This window comes from Anabas testudineus, chromosome 3 (genome assembly GCF_900324465.2).
Source record: "Anabas testudineus chromosome 3, fAnaTes1.2, whole genome shotgun sequence".
NCBI classification, from domain to species: domain Eukaryota; kingdom Metazoa; phylum Chordata; class Actinopteri; order Anabantiformes; family Anabantidae; genus Anabas; species Anabas testudineus.
In genome coordinates this window covers 11,216,950-11,234,968 of record NC_046612.1, presented here as the reverse complement: position 1 = coordinate 11,234,968, position 18,019 = coordinate 11,216,950, and the positions used below count along the sequence as shown (strand labels likewise).

The 18,019-nt window shown below is 41.1% G+C and overlaps 2 protein-coding genes across 3 annotated transcripts in view; both read right to left on the bottom strand.

Moving 5' to 3' along the window:
- Positions 1 to 21: 21 nt before the first annotated feature.
- On the bottom strand, positions 22 to 7,426 carry pros1 (protein S). Of its 2 annotated transcripts, XM_026377585.1 has the most exons (14): positions 7,188 to 7,422; positions 6,519 to 6,676; positions 5,612 to 5,636; positions 5,435 to 5,512; positions 5,189 to 5,311; positions 4,841 to 4,966; positions 4,016 to 4,144; positions 3,588 to 3,828; positions 3,219 to 3,405; positions 2,956 to 3,120; positions 2,654 to 2,822; positions 2,219 to 2,355; positions 1,890 to 2,118; positions 22 to 1,030 (listed from the first exon to the last, which is right to left on the bottom strand). In XM_026377585.1, the coding sequence occupies exons 1-14, from the start codon at positions 7,264 to 7,266 to the stop codon at positions 840 to 842; spliced, it is 2,037 nt and encodes a 678-aa protein (XP_026233370.1). In that variant the 5' UTR covers positions 7,267 to 7,422; the 3' UTR covers positions 22 to 839. The 2 variants fall into 2 exon arrangements, with proteins under 2 accessions (XP_026233370.1, XP_026233371.1); XM_026377586.1 differs by lacking the exons at positions 22 to 1,030; positions 1,890 to 2,118 and having other exon boundaries at positions 2,221 to 2,355; positions 2,650 to 2,822; positions 7,188 to 7,426.
- Positions 7,427 to 8,396: 970 nt separating this feature from the next.
- Positions 8,397 to 18,019, bottom strand: part of rasa3 (RAS p21 protein activator 3) — a 33,949-nt gene continuing 24,326 nt past the window's right edge. Inside the window, exons 12-24 of the mRNA XM_026378085.1 lie at positions 17,833 to 17,947; positions 17,629 to 17,703; positions 17,424 to 17,547; positions 16,717 to 16,823; positions 16,284 to 16,361; positions 16,105 to 16,182; positions 15,888 to 15,961; positions 13,416 to 13,522; positions 13,098 to 13,180; positions 12,772 to 12,980; positions 12,577 to 12,680; positions 12,283 to 12,466; positions 8,397 to 11,850 (exon numbers count right to left, since the gene is read on the bottom strand). Of these exons, the coding sequence (XP_026233870.1) occupies positions 11,775 to 11,850; positions 12,283 to 12,466; positions 12,577 to 12,680; positions 12,772 to 12,980; positions 13,098 to 13,180; positions 13,416 to 13,522; positions 15,888 to 15,961; positions 16,105 to 16,182; positions 16,284 to 16,361; positions 16,717 to 16,823; positions 17,424 to 17,547; positions 17,629 to 17,703; positions 17,833 to 17,947 (1,414 nt within the window). The 3' untranslated portion in view covers positions 8,397 to 11,774. The remainder of the gene's footprint in view (positions 11,851 to 12,282; positions 12,467 to 12,576; positions 12,681 to 12,771; positions 12,981 to 13,097; positions 13,181 to 13,415; positions 13,523 to 15,887; positions 15,962 to 16,104; positions 16,183 to 16,283; positions 16,362 to 16,716; positions 16,824 to 17,423; positions 17,548 to 17,628; positions 17,704 to 17,832; positions 17,948 to 18,019) is intronic.

Sequence of the window (18,019 nt, the reverse complement as noted above, 5' to 3'; positions counted from 1 at the left end):
TGTAGAACTATTACTGTCAGGTTGCTTTCATACTGATTTATTAAAACCAACATAAAACAAACACAGTACTGAATAAGTATATTTAAATTATATATTAGAGATGGCTTGTTGTATATACAAGGTCATTTCTGAACAGAGGAGAACCATGAAGATGAGGACACAAGTTGGAGACAGGCTTGCGAGGCCAGCAACAGAAGTTTAAATGTGGCAAGAACACTGTGATGAAACATGTTTCTAAAAGTTGCTAAACCAATGCAACATCTTATGAAAGCAGAGTTCACATTAAGGAATCGCTGGATCGAAAGCCTGAAGCTAAGCTTTCTCCTCTGTGGTTTTCACTACTGCAACCAACCACTAACCACTTTCAGCTACTTGTGTCCTGACATCTGTACCATGATTAGTACTGTGATTCAACTGCAAGGGAAAAAAAAGCTACGGGTGGTCTCATGGTCTGGGCAACAGTGGCTATTTTTCTACACAAACACAACCAACTCTTGCTTTACACTTATGCTATAGAGCTCAGCCCTTTTCCAAAGTTCCTTGGGAAGAATTTAATTCTTTGCAGAAAACTGCAACTTTTTCATTCAGTCATCTAGTTTCCATCTATCTCAATGGCAAGCCAGCTTTTGCTGTTCCTCGCTAAAAAAAAAAAACCCATAAAAACCATAAAACAATGCTTAAAATAGACCCATCAGAGAAAGTCAACAAAAATGACCGTTTATCTCTATCTTCTAGTGACTTCTTTCTCATCCCTCTCTCCCTCCCATCTCCTCTCCTGGCCACGGTGGGATGCTGCCTGTTGTGAGGGTGTCTTAATGTGGCGCTGGTGTTAATTAAGGTCATTTTCTGTCCACGTGCAGTAAATCATGGGGACTTTCAGGGGTTATGGAAAAAGGAGGACAGGAATGGGACTTAATGCTGTTATGTTTGCTGAGGGCCTCGTCAAAATCCAACTGCTGGCCGTTGACGGTGATGTCCATGCAGCCGTGGTAAAACGCTGTCACAGGGGTGGCAGATAGTGGGACATCATCTTGAGGGGTAGATCGGGAGAGTTGGTGAGAATGACAGTGAGGAGATGGTAAGAATGAAGGTAATAATATAATAATAACAAAATAATGCACCATCAAGATGATTATAATGTTGGTCGGCTACCTCTATCCCTTTGGTTCAGATAACTACTAAACACTACGGGATGGATTTCTATGACACTGTGTAGAAATTCATGGTTCCCAGCAATGCCTGCTATTGATCCTGATGTTGACAACTTGGTTTTAGTGACACAAAAAAATAATAATAACCCTGAAATTTGGTACAGCCATTCCAGATACAGTACATTGCAATCACTTCACTTTGAATCTAGCGCCATCATCTGGTAAGAAAATTAAATTGTCCAATAGTTTGATTTAAAACAGGGTTGAAGAGGGATTCACTCTTATGTTCAGAGAAGATCTATGGGGTGAACTTTGTGCACTGCCATGTTTTTTCCTGTATAATAAACGTTTAGTACATCAAGTAGAGAGCAGCAGCCTGTCATCCCCAGGTAGCCAGGACCAAAAGCCACTTCAGCATTACTACTGCTAATTTAAAACAGCATTGTGACTTTTCCTTGAAACCAATTGCTGTGTGAGAGCTTTTAGACTTTTCTCATGTAGGTTTTCAGAGCACATTAACAAACCAGCGCTTTCACTTCTGTAAAAAAGAAGACTACAGTTTTGCTCTTACAGCACAGTCAAGAGGATATTCCATTCAGCTTTGCTTTAACTCTTTTCCATTATGGGTAAATCTTAGATAAAGCTTAAACACACTGGCAACAATAGCCATTGTTTAGCAATCACACAGTATGTGATGTGGCTAATGTAATAAACTAATAGTTATCTGTATTGACTAACCTGGTATTCCACCAATATATGTACTGATGGGGTTTTGCATGGTGGTGTTGAGGCGCTCCAGAGCCTTCTGCAGGGCATCAGACTGAATGTAGGTAACAGTGGAGGAGTTGGCTGAAATTTGGATTTCTGCTGGAGTCACATTTAGCAGCAACGTCATTCGTTCTGGGTAACACAACATCAGAGAGTCCAGCCTCACCACGGAAACGCCGTCTAAGAACACCTGCAAGGTCTGGAGCAAAGTTTAATTGTGTATTCGTGCTTGTATACTGTGTATCTGTATGTGTGAAGACATGCTGGGCTGCATCATGCAAAAGTGCGAATTAACTCACAGCTTCGTCTTTTCCCTTTGCTACCACAGCGAGGGACAGGGGCACCGTATTGTTGTAGACAAGAGCAAACAGGACACCTGTGCTGGTGGACGGACGTATACTCATCTTTATATCAATGCTCCAGCTCCCAGAATCACCTAGTTACACAAATACAGGGAAACTAATGCATTACTTTTGTCAGGTTAGACATTTAGGAACTTAGATAAGACGTGTGTTGTTGTAACTGTGTTGGTATAGTCACAAAATCAAAACCCCCAAAGGCCTGCTGTGGACTTTCTGTGTGGAATTTCATGCTCATATCATTTCCTTTAATGCTCGCAGCATTTGGCTCTACAGCCCTGTGCTGCAGCTGCTCAGTGCTCCGAAGTAGTTACGACAGACTTAATGCAGGGGCCAAATTTTCCCATTGGAATGAATGAAGTATAACTTACTCACTGTAGTCAATGTTAAAGTGCACCAGTCCTTTCCCAGGGAAAAACGATCCTCGTTCCACATGTACAAAGCAGTGTTTACTCTTCTTCTCCTGGATGATCTCCTTCACCCCAGACGTTCCCTGATTCATCAAGTTCCAGCCTCGGATGCAGCCGTCAAGTCGAGGGTTGATCTATCAGACACAAACACGTACAACGACATGAACAATATGTCTGGTCTTTACTACACAGTTCACGCACTTTTATTTCACCCATCATTTCTGTCTAGGATTTCCATGTGTTCACTAATTCAGATGAGCAGCTTACAGGTTTGATGATGTTGTCAGTGCGGTTGGGCAGACCAGCGATGTAGACTTTGGTCTCCAGTATGCCATTAGCTGAAATAAAGAGACTCTCAGGGCTGTTGATGCTCATCACAGCTTCCTTGCTGATCTTGACATTGATGCTGTTGTCCAGTTCATCCACAGAGATCTGCGTGTTACACACAGTATCAAAACATTTATTTCAGTTAATTCAATGCAGCAATTTGCGCTTCAGCTACCACTGTGTATGTACAGATGTTTTCTTACCACGTGCCACTGTCCATCATTGATGGCTTTTCCTCCACTGGTAACCTTGAATGTGTGCTGGTTTTTAAACTGGACTTCAATGCGACCAGCTCTTAGTCCCAACATGAACCACGAGTCCTGAGAGGACTCGGCATACAGAACAACTCCCTCCGGATCAAACGTTCGGAAGTCAAACTCTGCCGCGAATCTAACAATGACAAGACAGACAAATACGAGTTGGGCCACTAACTATTAACTAACAAATGTATCATATATATATATATATATATTATAATATTAACTATTATATATTATATTATCTATATACTAAAAATGGGCTAAACACACACACACACACTACTTTTACATGTATATATGACAGATGCTTACTTTGTTTTCTCCGGCAGACGGAAGCGCAGATAGATGACAGGGAGGCCTGCAAACTGCTCCCCCAGGTAAAGCATCTCAGAGTGTGTGTGGTCATACAACTCCAAACACACAGGGATTTTCTCACAGTATCGTTGATCCTCTGCCAAACGGAAATTCTGACGACCATCACAATGGCAAGTATAGCTACCCACTGTGTTTATGCAAGTGCCGTCACACAGGTTCCGCTCGCACTCGTCCACATCTGCAACGGGAATAAAAAAATAAATAAATAATGGGGCCCATATTGTAAATTCCATATTGTGGTTAAAATAGGTGTGATGGGATTTTAACATTCAAAAATTCAGTTAATTGCAGCCAGTTTGGTCACCTGTCTGTCTGCTCTTTGTGGTAAGAGTGACAATAAATTCAATTAGAAATTGAAGCCTCACCATTGCAGGTCTTGGAAGTGAAGTTATATTTAAATCCCAGGGGACACTGGCACTCAAACATGCCCGGCGTGTTTACACATTTAGCCAGTTGCCCGCAGATTCTGGGATACAACTGGCATTCATCTGTATCTGGAAAACAATAAATGGAAAGTAACAATAAGCAAATGAGCTTGTGAGAATTTGAGATGTGGACTTAGGTCCTGATTAAAAAAAATAAAGTGGTAAATACACCACATTTAACTGTGGTAATCTTCAGAGCCCGTCCAAAACAAGAGAGAGCAAATTTACCGAACCGACCTCGATGCATGTTTGTGAAGACTTTGAACTCAACGAACACTGAACACACTCACAGATAACACCAATTGAGGTATCCGCACAAAATACAAGAGAGAGAAATATGAGGAAACAAGACGACAACAATCTAAAAGCTGCAAGTGGGTTCTAATATTTGCTCTTGTTTATAGGGAGGACCCTCTTTAACAGAGGTTTAAAGCTTTTCGCTGGCTCTTACATAATAAGTCACCTCAGGTCAGCGTCAGAACTAACACATGGTGCAGACCCTGAGGACAACAGCTGGGGGAACAGGGCCGTTGTTATGAAGTGTGTAGGGTTCCACAGTCCATATGAATAAATAAAAAGAATTGTACAACATGCAACATGCAGATAAAGCGTGTCTGTTGGCGCAGCTGCAGTGTATATTCAAACATCCAGCACATAAACTCTATAATTATCTGTTCTTTTAGTTTAAATGAATCTAAATCAAAATGGTTCATAAGATTATTGCTCTTAAGCTGCACAAATAGTTGAAATGAAGTGAAGTCTTACCCATGCAGTTGATTTTGTTAATGAGGAAGTAGCCATCTTCACACATGCAGTGAAAGCTGCCGGGTACGTTGGTACATTTTTGGTTACATCCCGCTGGAAATTCAGGATCTGAACACTCGTCGATGTCTGCACAAGTCAACATGTATCACAGAGCCAGAGTTGAATCATTTTAAAGTTAAAAGTTTTAAGTTAAATTATATGTTTATGCATTTGGTTTAGTGTAGTAACAGTAACATTGGTATTTATTTAATTTCCAGCTTACAAGTTTCCTGCTGTTGTCACTGCAGCTGGGTATACGACAGTTTTTAAGCTCACATTTAAAATCCTAAATCATATATCAGGACTCACCATCTTGACACTGTTGACCCTTCCAACCAGGCTTACACACACACGTGAAGGAGGCTTGTCCGTCCACACAGCGCTCTGTACCCTCCTTGTAGCATGGAAACGGTGTGCACTGGTTACTAATCTCTGCCATGCAACAAACAAGTTTGAACGCACACACAAAGATGTCATTGAAGGAATCAAACATCTGAATCTACTGTGAATAACTGATGGAAAGGTTCCTGAATTATTTAGGTAACAGCCCCCCACCGTTGACACATGTGCGGAGGTCTGATGGGATGGGAGAGTTCTGATTGTTGATGCCGACGCGGTGTGAACCGAGACACACTGTAAACAAAGAGTGTTCTCTGTGAGACTATGACAGACAGAGCAAACAAATATTATATCACAACATGTACAGACACAAAACAGTCTCTAAAAACTCACCGACATATATGGGGTAGAAGTATTCCTGAAAAAACAAAAAACAAATCAATAAACAAAGATTAATCTTTTTTAAATTAACATTTGCAGCAGGTGAACTGCTACCTGTGTTTCTGAATCGATGCGTCACTCAGCTTCAAAGTCAAGTCAAAGCTTCCAAACAATGGACAGGAAAAGAAAGTTCTGAACTTCAGCTTTTATTTGATGCAGTGAACACCTCGATAAGAACAACACAGGTGATGGATCTATTATTTGATGTCTCCTAGTTTTCTTCTTCGTCTGAAATCATAATTTACTGCATAAATAAAGATTAGAAAGCCTTTTCCCTATACCATCTAGATGTTTTGTGGCTCATCTCCGCTTTCTTCAACACATTTTACATCTTCAACCTGACTTTCTGCTGATCATGTCATTGTATAGCTCCTGTATTCCTTCTCATGAAGTCTTGTTTGATTTATGGACCATGATCCCTTCTCTCCCCTCTTCTTCGAGGAGGCTGTGGGTGATGTCACCGGCTTGTTCTGGGATTTCTTCAGAGCTCACATGCTTCTGTCATCAGCTGTTGTTTTGTTTGACTGACCCATTACTGTAGGTGCACGTTGCTCTGATTAGTTTTCCACATTTTTCCACCTCTTTTTCTCAGATTAAATATGGTTACTGACTTACAACAATCTCACTGGACACCTGGGTAAAATGAAACACAGGTTCATATCTGATGCAAAAGTCTCCTGTGTAGTATCAAATAAAAGCTGAATTTCTGAACATCAGTGTCAAAAACAAATACCTTCTGAAGGAAGTGTATATGGGAAGATGTGAACCTGATTTCCCTCTCTACCCTCTTGATACTTAGACTACTTTCCAGTGGACACACACCAAACTAAGCAGCGATATCAGGGGTCACTGCTCTTACGGTCTCTGGCTGATTCTCAAAGATCTCCCTGGCTTCCTCCTTGTTGCAGAGCTCCTCGATGCACTCCCGCTCCAGGTTGCCCTTCTTGCTCTCCTCAAACAGAGAGTTGGCTCTTCTGTGCCGCCTCAGGAACTGGGAGGCTGCGTTCTGGCTCAGGACTGGGACAGACACAGGAGCACAATCGTTTAAACAGAACATGCAAACACATCTTTGCATCATCAGTGCTGCGCGTTTATGTCCAGACAATCACTTTTCATCCCTGCCACATAATGCACAGTGTGAGTCATTCAACAGGCCACATTAGAACAACACATGACTGATCCCTGCAGGGGTTTCAGTCTAGTTTGCTCATGACAGATGCCTGGCGTTGCTGGCCTCCATGGATCAAGTGGACAACCTAATTGGCCTGGAAATAATGTCATTGCGAAACCGTTATTTCCCAGAAATGACCCCCCGCTTGTTGAAACAAGCGGCTCATGTTGTCCAAGCATTGTTTCATGAGGCAGAAAGGAGTCATGACCCCTTCCACACTCTCTGCTCTCACGGTAAAATGTTACAACCAGGCTGAAAAAGCAAAGCTCGCTTCAAACTGCGGCACTGACGAGAAACCAAAACGCGTGGAGCGAAAACGGGAACCACACACAAAAAAAAAAACACCCAAACACTTACATCCATAAGCACCGACGAGGGTCACAAGACACACGAGAAGAGCCAAGGACTCCTCAAGCACCCGTTTGTTTCTCCACATAGTCGAGCCGTTCCTCCTGCTAGGCCACGGTTTGGCTCTGGGGGGAAAAAAAAAAAGGCTGGCGGAGCGCAAAAAAACCCCCCCAGAAAAACTTTATTCTTCCCGAAAGTGTTTTCGTAGAGAGAGAGAGAGAGAGGGGGAGTGGAGGAAAGCTGCCAGCTACAGGGCTGCAGCACAGGGGTGTGAGGGGAAGGCAGCTAGGGTGCGCTGCAGGCGCAGTCACGCACACCGCCGGTGCGCCTTTTGTTTGCTCCGTGCGCGCACTTTCGCTGCTGCTGCTGCTGCTGCTGCTGCTGCTGGCCGGTGGAGCTCATGCAGAAAATTGGTTTTATGAAATACAATACACTTCAGGAGGCCCCGAGCACAAAGGATTTAAAAAAAAAAAATGCTTTCTTTCTCTTTCTCACACACACACACACACACACACACACTTGAAGTCTGTCAACAAGTTGTAGGCGACTGAGTTCATGAGATGTGTGGAAACAGTCGAGGAAAGACAAGACCGTGCCACAGGAGAGACAACTCTTATGAAGCTGAACTTTACTTGTAAATGTAAATCTCAACTTCAACTGAGCCCACACCCGCTGTCTTTTACTGTAAATCAAGAAATAGTGTATTAACAATCACGTCATGCACAGGCTCTGGCTCCTGGTCTCCTGACCACTTGGGGCCCCTCAGCCTGTACCCAGTTGTCTCATTTACATCGTTTAGCTGAAGAAATCTTTCCATTTCCGATAATCAATTCATCATTTCAGTGGTTTCGTGAGCACATTACTGAACAATGAAAATAATCATTAGCTGAAGCCCTAACTACTCAAGTGCATAGGATCAACATAAGAATCGGAATTGGGAGTTTTTCTTTTGGAGCAAAGTCCAATAGTCTGCTGACGTTTGACTCAGACGTGAAATATGTTGATCTGTAGCATGCTACACATTCGAAAGCTTTGCAAACACTTCTTTAGCTCCCTGCCATTTAGTCCCCTTACCGTAAAGCAGCAACAGTTAAGGTCATATTCTCTCAAGTATGAGGTAAAAGAAGTTGTGCACACTTGCACGCAGTTCGGAGCAGCATGAATGGCAACAATAGAAAAGTACTAGGACAATGTTAAACAAATCACACAGACACGACATTTGCATTAATATTGGTTTCATTGAGTTATTCAGGAAAAAAAAAAACATCACATTGTCATCATTCATTCAACTGTTTTTATGTACACATATAACAGGCTTCTTTTAATACTTTTGAAATATTTTTGTACAAAATACACATTTCTCCCTTAATAATCTGTTTATCTGAAGAGGCATTTTACTGCAAAAGGTCAGCAGATGTGCATTGTTAATCTGTGATCATTTGAAAGGGGTCCATTGACGGGTGTTATTAATATTATTGCATGCTGAAACATTATTATTGCATAAGTCATTCCTTTGTGGGCTTTGGGAAGAGTTGCCATTACTGTAAATGTCACTACCCCCCACCAGCTCAGCTGATGTTTCTGGGAAGGTTTAGTTGAAAATAATAAGAAGTATGATTACCAAATCAGGGATGATGTTTGGTGGTTTTAGTCTCAATCACGCATGCCGTGCTGAGTACGATAAACCTGAGTAAAGTTAGTAACTGGTGGAAACAAACACTCGCAAAAGTGTCCGAGGTTAAAGCCACGCTGCTCTCTCAATGCTTCATCGGTGCTGTCACCGCGTTACACATATAAAATGTCTGGGGAGAATATATTGGCAAAAGAGTCTTGAAAAGGGACAGTGGGTCTATACAAGACAACAGAGGAGATGTCAGGCCAGAGTAGAGTGTTTCCACAGTTCTACTACAGTCTTCAGTGAAATTACAGGCAGTGATTGAATTCTACAGGAGGGACTCTACCTTTCCTGACCTGTAACACTGGGTTAATTCAGTTGGCAATGCAACATGTCCACACACATACACACACACACACACACACACAGCTCAGTCATTCAGTTCAAATGCACAGCAAGATTTCTGTAAGACAAGACAAAGGTAGAAAACAGAGTAATCATGTTGAGAACCTTCCTCATAGTTCGTAGATCAACACATTTGACAAAGAAAAAAAAATGTAATCGGAATCAGAATAATTGCTCGTCTGTTTTTAAAACAGCTTTAGGTTTGAGATATAAAAACATATCTAAAGTGATTTTTTTTTTTCTTTGTTTTTCAAAAAGACAATTTTAGAAAAAGTGATGACTGGCACTGTTTGGGATCCTGTGATCAAGGGTTACTGTGAGGCTACATAACCAGGTGTACAGTGTGGAAAATACAAAATTAATCTGTGGTGTGTTGCCACCTGATTGCACACAAGTGACTGCGGAGGCTACCGTCGCAGTGACTACAACGACACAACACATGCGCTGGTTTGGAGAGAGTGAGTGCTAATGAATATGGATGCCAGTGAGACTCTCAGCGTAGAACAACACAACTGGTTAACAACAATAAATCTTGTACCTTGCTGATCTGTAAGATTCACAGCAGGCAGTTTCTCAGAGCGATGCACATAAACAGGGTTTTACATTACATGGGCAGCTTTTCCAAAGTAAGACGGACCTAACTCACAAACTGAAAAATGACTTCAAGGAAGTCAGTGGGGCCAACACAATCAGTAACACACTATCCATTTCACAATCAGAACTCTAAGACAAGACTGGTTAAAATGTGAGTATATGGATTAATTAGAAGTGAAGCTGCGCTAAAACATAGTTTCTGCTTTCAGATAGTTGAAGGGGTTGTTTGGCTTATTGTGCACACTGGGTGAAACAAACATATTCTTTTATTACAATATGCTGGCATGCAGTTTGAGGGATGTTAAACAGTGGCCTTAGCCTGGCTGAGTTTATTTACTCCACCTCTTAAAAGCAGCATAAATGCACGGTTTCCCACATATGAACCTGTGACAGTGTGTTTGTTAAATAAGTATGCACGCTATATTTTGTGTTCATTAGGTTCAAATACAGCAGTTCTGCCTTAAATCCTCTTTTTCTGATGTTTATATTGTTGAGTTTTGAGATATTTCAATTCAACTATAAGTTTTGCATTGAAGTCATTGTGCTGGTGTTGTGCTGGGCTGCATTAAGCATACACACATGTATTTCTACTAAGATGACCACTCATTTATGTAAATACGAACTATAAAAAATGGAAAAATCTCTCAATATAATGTAGCCCAGTACAAAAACTTTCAATAGTGACTGTGGTAATGTACACACTTCTTAACAAAAACTAAATATACTAAACTTTGCAGAGGTGGAATTTATGGCACAGCGGCAGCACTGAATTATCAGTAATTATTCAAGCGAAACTGATTTGAAGTTGGAATAAACTATGTCCTTACTTAAAAGAGAAGCAGCAGCTTAACATCATAAAATCAGCCACGCTAAGCAAACTATTTAACATACCGTTAAACAACATACAAAGATGCTGAAAATACATCAGTTGGGTTTGTCTGACTCAGTGTAAGCGGTGAAAGTGAAAAATAAATCTCCAAAATGCAGCTATTTCTTTAACCCAGGTACTGGTTACATAGGGGTATGACACAACAACCAACAGAACAAAACTTCAAATGAAACGTGAAAACTTGAACCTATACATCTGTTAGAAGGTTGAAGGGAAGGATTAAAACTTCAGGATAAAATAGTCCATGGAGTGAGTTTGGAGAGCTAACATCACAGCATAGCATAACTACTCTTGGCTGTGCTTGGTCCCAGTAATCCCTTCTTGAGTTCCCACGACCCTCACAGCCTTCCTGAGGAGGTTCGGGCCAAAAAAAAGTACATGAGGACCCACAACCCCACACAAAGGGGGGGGGAAAAAATAACAGTCCATCTTTCCTTCTAGAGTTTGGTCTGTTAGACGTGAAATACAACGGAACATTTCACCAACCATTAAAATACCCAAATACAAATCAAACAGATAAAATACGCTTCTTTTTTTTTTTTTGAAAGTGTGCTGTGAGGCTTGTTCATCCATAGATTTGGAGACGATTAAAGTGCGTGTCGGTCACTGTCAAAACTGTCCAGTGAAAAAGTTTGTTCTCATATCACATCACAGAAAGGAGAGCCAAACAGATGTATGGTGTGATTATCTTCTTCATATCCATGTTTTTTTTTTTGTCCTGTGTTTTTTTTCCCCTTGATGATCTGAGGTCTGTTTCTCCGAATTTGGAGGGATGCACCTTAAGACATAGTAAAAAAAAAAAAAAAAGTCCATCAGCTAACTGAGGCAGTGAGCCTTAAACCTCTTATTTTCTTAAAACAGAACAAATCAGTACATCAGGTGATAGGTGTTTCCAAACCTGGTCTTCGAACATGAAGACGCATCTCTGGAGACAAGTGATAAGCTCACACCTAACTTGACTTATTGTCTCTTGTTTTAAAGAATTAAAAGTTTTAAAACTCAAACCCAAACAGAGCTTTGTTAAGATGGATTGTTTTTAGCAGTAATAGCATGCTGGTTCCGGGCATCATAGAAACAGTCCACAGGGCCATGGCTAGATGGAGTAGGTGGAGCTCTCAGACTGCTGGCGGATGTAGCACTGAAAACTCTTGTCTCCAATGGGGTGTTCCCTGATGACACAAAGAGAAAGATATCGACAAAGGTTATGATGTTACACATACTTGAACCATTATAAGTGTTAATTAATAGCAGGATTGGCCCGGAGAGTGCAATTCTCTGCAACTTAAGAAAACACAAGCAAATCATGGAGTCATCTCTTACTGCAGGTTGCACATGTGTTAAATTGGTGAATTGTATGTTGTGTCTTAGTTTACTTGTGTTTTGTATAATTATACGTGCTTTCCTAACTTGCAATGAATTTATCTGTCAAGGCCTCTGTAAGACTGTGAGCTGTTCGGCTGCACCACCTGCTGGCACAAAAAGCACGCTGCTCAGTAGTGAGCACTATTCTTCCCACACTTCTTAGACTCCACCACATTATACAGGCAATAATAGCAGTTTATAACAAGAATATAAGAATAATTAAATCATTATCCACATACTGGCTGCCTATCTTTGTCTTCTTGAACTTGTCCCGTTTGTACTTGGTGTGCTGCTGCTCCAAGGTTTGCACAGCTGAAACAATCTGCTTCAGGGTTTTGTAGGTCTCCTGGGGGTCATCGATGACAAAGCTGGAGTATTCCTCCTGTTCGGGCCCATCGTACACCGACTTACTACCACAGGCCTCTGTAGGGGAACACGTGCAGCAGGGTGAGATACTGACCAACAGGAACACAGAGACAATACACAGAAAATATGCAATCATACACTACGAAACACTCTTGGCAGTGTCTGACCTTGCATCTTGATCAGTTTAGTCATGTATGTGCTGAACAGGGAATAAATCCTCTCAGTCTCTCTGTCGCCGTCTACATCCAGCTGAATGTTGGCTGGGAGACCACTGAAAATAGAGGCGTACGGAGAAATGGAAGTGTGAGCAGAAAGAGAGGAAAGGAACCCAATGCTGGACTGATTTTGGCAACTTGACATACCCGGTGCAGGGCGTGCACCCAGGGGCCGTGTCTGCTGAGAGCTTGCAGCACAGCCAGTGGCCGTTGAGGTAGGCTGAAGGATGGTAAGTGCTCAAGCGTTTGCGGTTGCACTGGCTGACTTTGGTCAGGATGTCGATCCAGTCACGTGCCTCAACACAATTGTTGGCCTGGATGTAGAGCGCCCGCTCTGGCTGAATAACCTGGAACATCTGGAGGAGGGAAAAAAAATAAAAGACAGAACATCAGAGAAGAATCTCAGCCCTTGTAGGAGAGAGTTGGGCCAAATGCTCAAACCTCAAAGATTTCTTAAGGATTGCTGTGCTTACATTTTTCATTTTGAAAGACTCCTCCTCTAGCCTCTCTACAGCCAGTATGTTTTCTATGGGAATGCTGCACAGAGCTCCCTCACCTGGAGGTAACAAAAGAAAACACATCAGACATGTTGAACACAAGGATGGAAAACTGTAAAAAAAAAAAAAAAAAGGTTGTTAAATGTATTAAAGTGTGGAGGCGGGGGTTCATGCTTTAAGAGGACAAAAGTCCTCTTAAAGCATGTCCCTGTCCCTTGTACCTAATTTTAGGCGCCCCATACGCAGATGAGGAAACAACGCAGCTGTGAAAAGATCCTAGTAAACCTTTGTTACCTTTCGTTTTGTGGTAAGTAAACTCATGGTTGGTGAGGCGAAACCATCTCTTCTTGAAATTCTTCATTCCAAAACGTTTTCTCCCTTGGGCTCTCTTTATCATAAACCTGAAGAAAAAGAAATGAGAGAACGACAACTGAAAATGCTGACAGATGAGCTCATTCAGTCAGTGATCTACACTGTAATGCATGCAGTTCCTACAATACATCGCTGTTGTCCTGTAAAAAACTTCAGTACGGTCTATAAAACATTAATGAAATAGGGGTTTTAGAATTTAGCATTTTTTTTATTCAGTACATTGTAAAAATGAACTTACAGGAACGCGATACGTAATCTATCACATGCTTATTTTTAGATCATCGTTAAATCATCATATCATGTGGTAGATGAATCATATGAGTTGGTGAGTTAAAGGAAGCTCTGGCCCTCTGAATGTTCAAAAGCGATATTTTTAATGCTTAAAATTAGAGCTGAGACAAGTCAAGTCTTACTAATTTTAATTAATTAATTAATTACATTTTAGGATCGTCTGGTTCAGACTTCTTCATTATGGCAATTTGATGCTGTTTCATGTGTTATATCACTATAAACTGACCATCTTTGGTTTTTATGCTGTTGGACAAAGTAAGACTTTTATATTTAGACAATTCATTGAAGTTTGAATTAAATTAACTGAAAAAATAATTATTATCCATCTATTATCGAGACCACTTTCCCCACTGCAGTGAGGCCTGTCATTGGGCAACACGGCGGACACAGACATCTTTCAGGCACATTCACACCTATGGTAAATTTAGAGTCACCAATTAGCCTAACTGCATGTCTTTGGGTGGTGGGAGGGAAGCTGGAGAACCCACAGAAAACCCACAACAGAGAAACATGCAACCTCCACACAGGAAGGCACCAACTGGCTGGAGGATTTGCACCATTCATATTAAGTGGTAATGAAAATAATCCTCAGTTGAAGCTGTACAAGAAACTCAAATTCAACATGCCTGCTTTTAAAATTCTTAGTGTGATTTTTATTGGCAACATCCAAAAGTGCACAAAGCACAGTTTGTATCTTTTTGACCAGTAAATAAATAATCATGCAAAAAAACGATGCACCAGTTATCTAATTAACTTTGCAATGAAACCAATGTTTGCTCATAACTTGGATTTAACCTAAATATAACATTCAACAGTGGTAAACACTATTTGTTGTAAAAACATGGAAAACCACCGGCACAGTCCATTAAGGGAGAGTAAACACAAGGGTGTATTTGTTGTAGAGTTTGAGGGTCACAGGATACATGAAATACGAAGCACTAGGTTATAACCACCGGAGCTACTACTTTCCCGAAGGACGAGTTTTCACACTACATGCTGGTGTCACATCTGTAGTCAATACCTGGAGCCTTACAGGGAACGGTAAAGTGGTCACAGTCTGCATCAAGGGTATTAACGGGTGAGGATGCGGGAAGATATGAGATCCCAGAAATGTTTGTACAGTGACCAACTCCTGCTGTCACTGTCACACCAAGCGTGTTTGGCATGGCGAGGAACAAGAAGGGCTATCAGCGCTAGCGACTCTCCCCGAATAAGCAGGCGTGTAGGTTCACACTTTACTTTACACCATCACAGTCGCTGTGCTCAGCATACTACGGCCAGATAACTGCAGAAATAGGAGAATCCATCACACTGCTTGTGCAGCATAAAGTCCTAATATAAAGTAAAGTGCAGCAGCATCTACAGTAGCGCATGATGTTGATGGGAGAGGAAATAGCCAGCTTGGTTTGGGTGGGTACGGTGCACACACTAGGGGGTTACAAGAGCAAAACCTTTATATAGAGAAGCTCTTACCTGCCCTTTGTGCCTTTTGACCCCTTCCCATCAACCCTCTTTATAGTGAGTTTTACACTCCTACGCCCGGTAGCAGAAACAAAAGAGAGTGAGGATGTTGATGAGATAGGCGCTGGCAGGACTACTGTCAACTGGAAACTTTCCTCCACTTTACAGCCTCATTAGAAATATGATCAAAACAAAGGCCCGTGTGTTGTCAGGAAGGGCTCAGTTTACAGTTTTTATATCTCTGCTGTAACCGTTTACTTCAGAAATGAACTGGACCGTGAAGGGGGCCACGCATGTGAAGGAAAAATCACTTCAGTGACAACTTAAGAAACTAGTTTGACAATTTGGGGAAATACATTTTCAGACAGTGAGTTAGATGAAAAGACCAATACCAGCGTTTGCATCTGTTAAATTACAGGCTACCCATACATCAGTCCACTACAAAATGAAGCCATATACGAACAAACAGTTGTGGTATGTTCTTTTTCCCACTTAGCTGCTCATAAGTAGAGATTAGATGCAATTATGTGAATGCAGTATAACCTAGGTCCATATTTACGGTACGTAATCTATATCAGTCCTCTCAACTCTAACGTTGTTTCTATCGAGGAATACTTGTTTAACAATACGCTGACAGCTTACCCCTCTTTTAGCATGATGGGTGTTTCAATACTCCTCTGATCCCATTTTCCGGAGGTGGAGATCAGGTCCAGGAACTGTGGAGAGAAATAAAGTTTGTCAAATATCAACATATTTATTGTGCTGGTAACTTATGTCCTCTACCTTTTACATCTGATAAAAAAAAGAATATTTCATCACGTGTCTACAGACTGGAAAAGGAAGGAAACCAAACACTCACATTCTTCACAGCGTCTGCATATTTCTGCTCATTGAAGTAGTCGTAAAACGCAGCCATGTAAGACTCTTTGAAATTGGCCTTGAGAGAAAAAGAAAACAGCCAATTGTGTTAGAAGTTGTGTTGGAAGTTGAGAACGGACGATGACGATAGAAAAATAGACATGAATCAGAGAAACTCACAGATTTAGACTTTGCAAGACTTCCCAGGGTCTGGATTGTCTTTGAGATGAGAGTGAGGGTTCGTGAGGTGGCGGGATCCTAGGTGCACAAAAAAGGCACGAGTTCAAACTCAATCCTGCTTGATCATCAGAAAAGCATTTTAATAGTACTAAATCTAGACGTGGTTAGGCCAAACTAATACAAAATATTATTTCCTAAATCAAGGATGAGATTTAATCTTGTTCTAAGATTAAAAACACAAAAAACACCCTCTCAGGTAGATCATGAGATACAATTGAAAGCTTCCTAAAATTTCCTAATAACCAAAAATAACTTTTAACTACATATTTTTTCCAGCAGCATTCATACACACACACACACACACACACACACATATATATATACATATGTATACACACATATATATATACATATATACGTAACTCTGACTTACTGGGTGGTGCGGCCGTAGATGGAACAAGTTGGGAGAGAGGATGGCTGGAGCAAAGAAACGCAGGAATATGAAACTGCTCACTGCTGTGAATCGGACGTCTTGGTCAACTAGAGAGCAGAAAAAAACAAAGACACTTAAATCACATGTAAGACTTTCCATACAGTTTACAGTCTGTCTGGAAGAAGAAAAACGGATTTGTTGCTGTGTGAATGACATAAACATGATCTCTTTATTCTTAGATAAAACAGATTTATGTTGATTATGCACATTGTCTTTTTCTATTGACTAAATGAATTACATGAACAATAAGACTGATCAGACAAACTGAAACTGTAGCAGTGTTCACATTTATATGGTTTTAAAAAGCATATAGTTAATTTTTTAAATTTATATTCCTCAAATATGTGTTTTGTAAAACAACTGTGTCCTGTAATGTAATAACTACTTTTATTTTGCTTGCTCCTCCTGTGACTGTAATACCCGGTGACGACCAACAGGAGGTGTACGTACTTCACACAACAGTACACACACAAGCGATGACGCAAACAGCAGAGCAGACAAACGCTCTTTTTGTCTGTGAACTTCTCTGAATAATGTGTCCTTGGACAGCGAGCACATCCTCCTCTTTATTGTCTATTTCCTGTTCATTATAAACAGCCTATTTTTCCTTCCGCCATCTCTTCTAAGTCACGCAGGAGGTAAATTACCTTGGAAACGGGTGGCAGCAGACTCCCTCAGAGAGAAGAAGATGTCACACATGACGGTGGGACAGCGAACGCCGGAGGCAGTTATGACGTTGAAGATGCGGTCGACATATTGACGAAGGTTTTCCTAAAGAGGGGACAGAGATCAGAGATGTCAGATAACATATACAGCAACACAAAAAAACTGAACATACACTCATCTTCTTACCCTGTTCGTCTCCAGGTTCTCAGACTCTTTAAGTTTGACTGGGTCGATTTCACACGATTTGTGTTCTGTGCAGATCTGTGAAGATTTACAGTTTACATTTCATTACATATATCACAAGACTAATTAAACCAAGAAAATAAAAGGGGGTCTGGGATTTGATAAAACTAACTACATCAGAATCAGCACTGCTGTGTCAGCTGGTACCTCATCTATGATTGGCTTGAGTGTGACTTGCAGATAGTGCATTCCTGCCAGCTTCATGGTCTCATCAATGCACTTAGAAGTCAGCGAGTTTCCCCGGAAGATGGTGTTAGGATCCCTGCAAAAAAGGGAAAGCAAATCAAAACTGCAGTTGGTGTCTCAAGATGAAACGCCGAACTCCTCCAAAATA

Coding starts and splice junctions, on each gene's coding strand:
- pros1 (XM_026377585.1), bottom strand. CDS start 7,266: ATGTGGAGAAACAAACGGGTGCTTGAGGAGTCCTTGGCTCTTCTCGTG. Junction 2,823..2,955: donor CTGACAACATCATCAAACCT/GTAAGCTGCTCA, acceptor TGTGTCTGATAG/ATCAACCCTCGACTTGACGG. Junction 1,031..1,889: donor ATATATTGGTGGAATACCAG/GTTAGTCAATAC, acceptor CTACCCCTCAAG/ATGATGTCCCACTATCTGCC.